Source organism: Tiliqua scincoides, chromosome 3, assembly GCF_035046505.1.
Source record: "Tiliqua scincoides isolate rTilSci1 chromosome 3, rTilSci1.hap2, whole genome shotgun sequence".
Classification (NCBI taxonomy): Eukaryota; Metazoa; Chordata; class Lepidosauria; order Squamata; family Scincidae; genus Tiliqua; species Tiliqua scincoides.
In genome coordinates this window covers 126,803,558-126,809,985 of record NC_089823.1, presented here as the reverse complement: position 1 = coordinate 126,809,985, position 6,428 = coordinate 126,803,558, and the positions used below count along the sequence as shown (strand labels likewise).

The 6,428-nt window shown below is 37.4% G+C and overlaps 1 protein-coding gene across 1 annotated transcript in view; it reads right to left on the bottom strand.

Moving 5' to 3' along the window:
- Nucleotides 1-4,441: 4,441 nt before the first annotated feature.
- TNFSF11 (TNF superfamily member 11) overlaps nucleotides 4,442-6,428 on the bottom strand; it is a 32,206-nt gene continuing 30,219 nt past the window's right edge. The window contains exon 5 of the mRNA XM_066621364.1: nucleotides 4,442-4,863. Coding sequence (XP_066477461.1) covers nucleotides 4,442-4,863 — 422 coding nt within the window. The remainder of the gene's footprint in view (nucleotides 4,864-6,428) is intronic.

Genomic DNA, 6,428 nt, shown 5'->3' with positions numbered 1-6,428 from the left:
AACAGATCCAACAATACAGCATTTTCAAAGCTGCTTTTATGCAAAACTGTCATTTTTTGCAGTGCAAGCAAAAACCAAATAGCCACAGTACTCTGATTCTAATCAGCAGCAATCTGGGTGTGGCTTTCAGTGGCCAAGCAGTTGAATATGAATGATAATGATTTAGGAATAAGAGGCATGAGGTTTATGAGTGCCAAATATTCAGGAGACCCTCTCTATAGAATATATGGATTTCACAAGCCTTGTCCCTGAATCACTCTCATTGCTAATAATACCCAGTCTGTCAAAATGCTATTACACTAGTACCTGTATATTTGTTGATTTTAATCCTGCCAATAGCATATTTGCTTGATTTTTTAAAATGTTAATGATCCTCTTCTTATTATCCAATACTTATTTAACAACATGTAAAATGTGTAATATGGGCCAACGTCTCTAGGTCATTGGTTTTAAAGATTGAAAGTAAAAAGCCAATGGAAGCTCCCTCCCCCCCCCCATTAAAATGCAGGAAATGGGTGAATCATCAGACTGGAAACTGCAACACAGCCAAAGTCCCCTTGTCCCTGGCTAAGGTTCTTTTCCATTTCAATATCGTCCCCCCATGTGCTATCTTTAAAAAAACAGATGGATCATGTTACACATTTTACATAATACGTAGTTTGGCCCCCATCATGTCAGAACACACAAGAACAAAATTTTCATGGCCTGTCAAATTATGTGATGGAGTGCATCTTGGATTTAGTCTTCTGCTTGGTTGAACATAACAGCAAAAATATGGATTTCTGTTGTCTTGTAGATAAATACCTCAGATCAACAAGACTGGTTTTAGGTTAGTGTGATTTGTATTTATTCTGCTTACAGTAAAACAACAGAATTTGTCACTCTCCTTTGCAATACTTCCCAAACTAATACAAATTGCATTTGTCATACTCCTTTGTACTATACTGTATAATGGCTTTAGTGTAAATAGCTCGAAGGGCAAATTCTGCAGAGAAAGGATGTGGGGACATAAGAGAAAAGCAAACCACAAACTCCTTTTTCTTAGAAATGTATTTATAAAAACAAGACATTACAGTCAAAAGCAATGCTTATTGCTCAGCATAAAATGCTTCAGTTACAAATGCCTCTAAGTATTTACTAGAAAAAAAGTTTGTTTTACAAATCTATTACAGCATTTACAACTTTGCAGCATTTGTAGTAGGATTTTTAAAAGTCTGTTGAATAATTATTTTAAATATTCCTAACAAATCTCTTTGGTCTATTACATCTCTTTAATACCAACCACATGTTAATTTCCTTCCAATTTCACTTGGAAACAGCTACCAGCCACCACAACACCTCCCTGCAAGAACTTCAAAGCATTTTTTCTTCTCAGTTTGTACTTTGGAAGGATTTGCTAGAACAAGCAATTTCTGAAAGTCCAGATGTGAAAGGCACCTAAAATTATCAACAGTTGTCATTCTATGATGTATTACCTTTGACTTTTCAGTAACACTGATAAGATCAACCCGAAGCTATTAAATTAATAAAATACAAACAAATATTACATTCGCTAATGGCAAATGATCATTGTAGCTGCAGATTTTCCCACTGGGATTAACAAAGTGCACCAGTTATCCATGTCTGTACATCAAACAATTTTCAATACATTAAATATATGAACAGTGAGATTTTAAATATTTTGTATCAAATATTTTAGGACAAATATAAATTACAGCATTCTTCAAATAAAAAAAATTACATCTGAAATATATCTTGATATAACAGAATACAAAAATACCTATTTTGCCTTATTTGGAAAAGTATGTATCTGCAGGTTCTGGTACAGTGAAACAATGCTTAGAATTCCTTGGCAAAACTTTCCCTTTAGGAGAAGTCCCATTGCTAATATATGACATGCATAATTTTCTAAAATGACAAACCAATATCAGAATCACAAACTGAAGAGAAAGTTTAAATGATCAAGCCAATAATTTTATCGACTAGTGAACAAGAAATTGATTCTGAGCTCATGATAAATGAACAGAACTTTAGTAACCACTAATTTGTCTCATTGACTTCAATAAGACTTAGTCATGACTAACTTTACTTGGATACAGCTCATTATACACACGTTATAAAATGTCATATAAATGCCTGGGAAACATTTCAGTGGTGAAATAAAATACAAGACCATAGCTTGTTGCCAAAGCACATGCTTTATAAGTAGAACATCCCAGACTCGGGTAAGAGGGCCACAGGAGTGAAATTTTTTGCCCATGACCATGGAGACCTGTGCCATTCAGAGTAGACAGTACTGACTGATGGTCCTTCTCAGTGTAACATGTCCCGGAACAAAACATGTTTTCTGTAGGATGTTCATCTCATCACATGATATAATGAAAGTATATAAAAAGGATGGAGGTTACCATTAAACATACAGTCCTGCTTCAGACATCATGTGGAACCATGAGATTTAATCCTTTAAACAAGGATGCCAAAACCCCAATTGTTTCTGCAGAACCGCTGCTCACTACACTGACTATACCATAGTGGCTAAACATGCGGTCCCCGAAAGCCCCCACTGCAGACCCCACCACCACCTCTTCCCTTTTCAGCGGCTTTTTTAATCTCCCTACCATGCCTTTCCAGATTCTCCTTTGGAGAAGGAGAAGCTGGGATGATGCAGCAGGGAGGTAGAAAAGTCCTGCCGCATCTACTGCTGCCTCTGCCATTTGCAATCATCACGTCACCATCAATAACTTCTGAGTCAGCGGTCGAGGAGGTCACGCCAAGATCATGTAATCCTCGGCAATTAGGACTGCTCTGGACTAGACCATCAGCAGTGTCAAGGTCTTTCCATGGCAAAGAGCACAAGTTGTGACCCAAGTATATATTTTTGACAAGGAACTGCAGCCAATCCTGATTGTTTTATGAGTACATATCATTTAGTAATACCTCCTACAACACCATTGTTATGGCACATTTTGTCCTGGGTATAATTATTACAGTATCATTTTTTTAAAAAAGGTTAAAATCCATAAAACTGTTCAAATGTTTGGTCCAGGCAAGTACAGCTGTCTGCATTGTGCTTTCATCCAATAGAAGCTACATATTTTGGCTAGCGCTAAGCCAAGGAAAGTGGTGTATTCTGGCTAGCACAAGGCTAAGTGCCTGCTGCCAGAAAAGGCTCTTAGAGAGTAAACGGTGGGCAAGGCAATCTACCCTAGATCCCTTCTTCAGCAAGAAACCTGCCATTGTAAGGGCTAAATCACAGGCTGAATCAGGCTATAACTCATTCTCCTGAGCGTAGCTCCTCTCAGCTTTAGCCACTGCTGCCACGTAGGAAGAGCGACAATAGTGGTGGTCACTTACATAACAGACTCTGATCTAATGAGTGAGTACTGTACTGTGAAGTCCATTAGAAAAACATTATCATTACTTCCTATAGTGCTATTTCACAATAGCACACTGTTTTCCAGAAACTCACCCATGGCATTATCAGAGGTATTACTGTATGCCTAGAAACATAATACATGAATCATCCCTCAGAATCATTGCTGTATGATGCAGTCGGTTTAGCTTACACTTCAGTGTCATTTAAAAAAAGCAGTAGATTTGCCATCTTTCACTGCAGAAAAAGCACCTTGCTACTGTAGCCAGTAGGACAGCATATCACAACATGCAAATCAGGGAAAAATTCAGTGCCAGTTGGGGGGGAAAAAAAATACAACACTGGATCTTATGATTCAGCATAACCCTCCGGGGGTGGGGGGAGGCACCACGAAAACCAATGAAGGTACTATAGTATAAAATAAAAACACATATATAATGCAATTCTGCCTGCAGAAAATGGGGAGGAAGACAAATAACATTTGTGTTTGGGGGAAAAACAAAGGAGCAATCATTACAATTCCATTTTTAATTCAAGGGTCTAACACTTTCCCCAAATTAAAGACTCTTTTTCCAATGTTTTGGTTGTTAACAATTGTTGCTAACATTTATTTCTATAGTGCCATCAGTGCACAAGTTGCTTGGCAAAATGCCATACAAAAAATTAATAAATGTATACCTCTTCCATAAAAAAACCTATGTAAACCTTTTTGTAGAAATACAAAAATAAAGTGTATTTCCTGGGTGATGCAAAATGAAAGGATGTTTAAATTCTGAAGTTGTGTAAAAAAAAAACCCCAAAAATATTATGTGCCATTCTGGACTGAGTGCCAATTTATATCCACATGACAGCCCAATATGTCATCACATCACCACAAAAAAAATTTAGAAATAAACACTGGAATGGAACAATTTTAACAGTAGGAGTAGCGATGCAACTGAGTTGTGGGTCAGGAAAAATTCTCATTCATGTGCAGTGGGACCCTACAAGCTGTTATTATATCCCTCCGTAATCTGTTCCAGTTGAATAAATATCAAATTTACCTTTAAAAAAATCCTCTAGCTAGGCTCAAGCAATATCTCTTACTTTAAAGGCTCCAAAGTAAGTTCCTTCTGGAGAACGATCCAACAATGAAGGATTTGAGACCTGGATACTCACCATTTCGCCAGATTTTAATTTGAAAAACCCTCCTACATTTACAGAATAAAAATGAAATTCTGACTTTCCTGACCAGTACTTTGTGCTTCCTCCCTTCATCAGGATTACAGAGTTTCTCCTTTTAACATCAGTTTTTGTCACATATACCATCAACTGCAGAGCTTGTTCAGTTAGGTTTCCCTGTGTTTCATGGTGTCTAAAACATATATTGGCATACAGGTAGTAAAAGCCATCATGATTGGCTATTAACGTTCCATCATTGAATGTCATATTCAGTACATTTGCCCAGCCTTTGTCATGATGCCAAGATGTAAGGTTCACTTTACGGGTGCCTAAGAGGAAAACAGATAAGAAAAAAAATTATTTTTCCTTTAAGTTTGACTTCACAAATTAATTATAAAACCTATAACAATACTTTCTCTCTTATTTGAAAGTGTAAATATCTGCCTTCCATCTTGTTCGATATAATTCACTTTTTACTGGTGAGTCCATAACTTTTTATCTTTTTCTCATCTTAAATCACTTGTACCTCTTTTTCTTGTCTGATCTCTCCTTTGGGAATTCACTTTCAGGACTGTACATTGCACTTACAACATAATATACATGACAAATATAAGGTGACTTATGCTCCAATTGTTTGCCACATGGAAGTCTTTACAAAGAATAAATAAAATTATGGAGCACAGTGGGAAGACATGACAACATTTGACATGTTGCAAGGATAGCAGCTTCAGGTGACTAACTTTATTAGGCTACCCATCCAGTAGAGTTTTATGTGGCCATAGAATATTAAGTTCTTCTTCCACAGTTGATCCAATTCTGCTTGAACATTAGAAGACAGTAAGAAATCAAGGTTAAAAAACTCATTAACACTCTTTAATTGATTCATGTTTATCTCATGTTTAAGAGGTCAGTAACATTCTTTGACTTGGTCCAGTGTGGTGCACTGTACCAACGAATAAAATATCCCTTAAAGGCATAGATCTTGGTACAGGTGCCTGTGGGGATACATAGAAGTACCCTGAATGTGCTGCTAAAAAGGTACACTTAGTTTGGAGTCTTTGGGTTGGGAAAACAATTGGCCAATAACTGACCAAATAATAATTCAATGTTAATGAACCTCCATAGCACAAAAAATGAATATAGATACTTTTTGGAGACACTGAAGATAACTTGCAATGTAAGCTGGGGGGGGGGATTTCAACCCATTGTTAGATGAGAAGGCCATTTTCAGTGTTTTCTTTTTCATTCTCTGTTACAGTAACACATCAGGACCAAAATAACAACAGAAAGCAGAAGTGTGCCCTCATCATACAGTCACACCAATTAAAATTGGTCTGTACCAATTAATCAACTGGTCCAGATCCGAGTAGACCCACTGAAGTTCAAGGTAATGTTCCCTTACCTTGAGCAAACCACCAGCTACCTCCCTGGCCCCACAGGAAAACAGTGGCAGCTATTTCAGGAGCCACAGTATAGGCAGCCACATTAGGATTGAGCTCCTAGCTGATGCTACTGTTTCTCCAGGTCTAATTCTTTTCTACAAAAAACTCACAGATGCCTGGCCTATCACTTGACCTGGCTGGCGGATTACCTTTGCCTAATGCCTTTAAACTCATTTAGACTCGTCTATTTGATATTGAAAAACAGAATCTACAAGGGGCAGCCCTTAAATCATGTTCCCTTTCACATTTTGGGCTTTCCTGGTCCTCTGATTCTGGTTCAAGCTATCTTTCCTTTTTTACTTTGTCCTCAGGTTTGCAGATCACACCAAACTGTAATTAATGCAAACAATGGGTTTTTTTGCACCCATTTCAAACCATTATTTCTGATTCCAGTTTGCCAGCCAATCAAAAATCATGGGCTATCAGTCATCAGGTCAAGCCTTGAACACAGT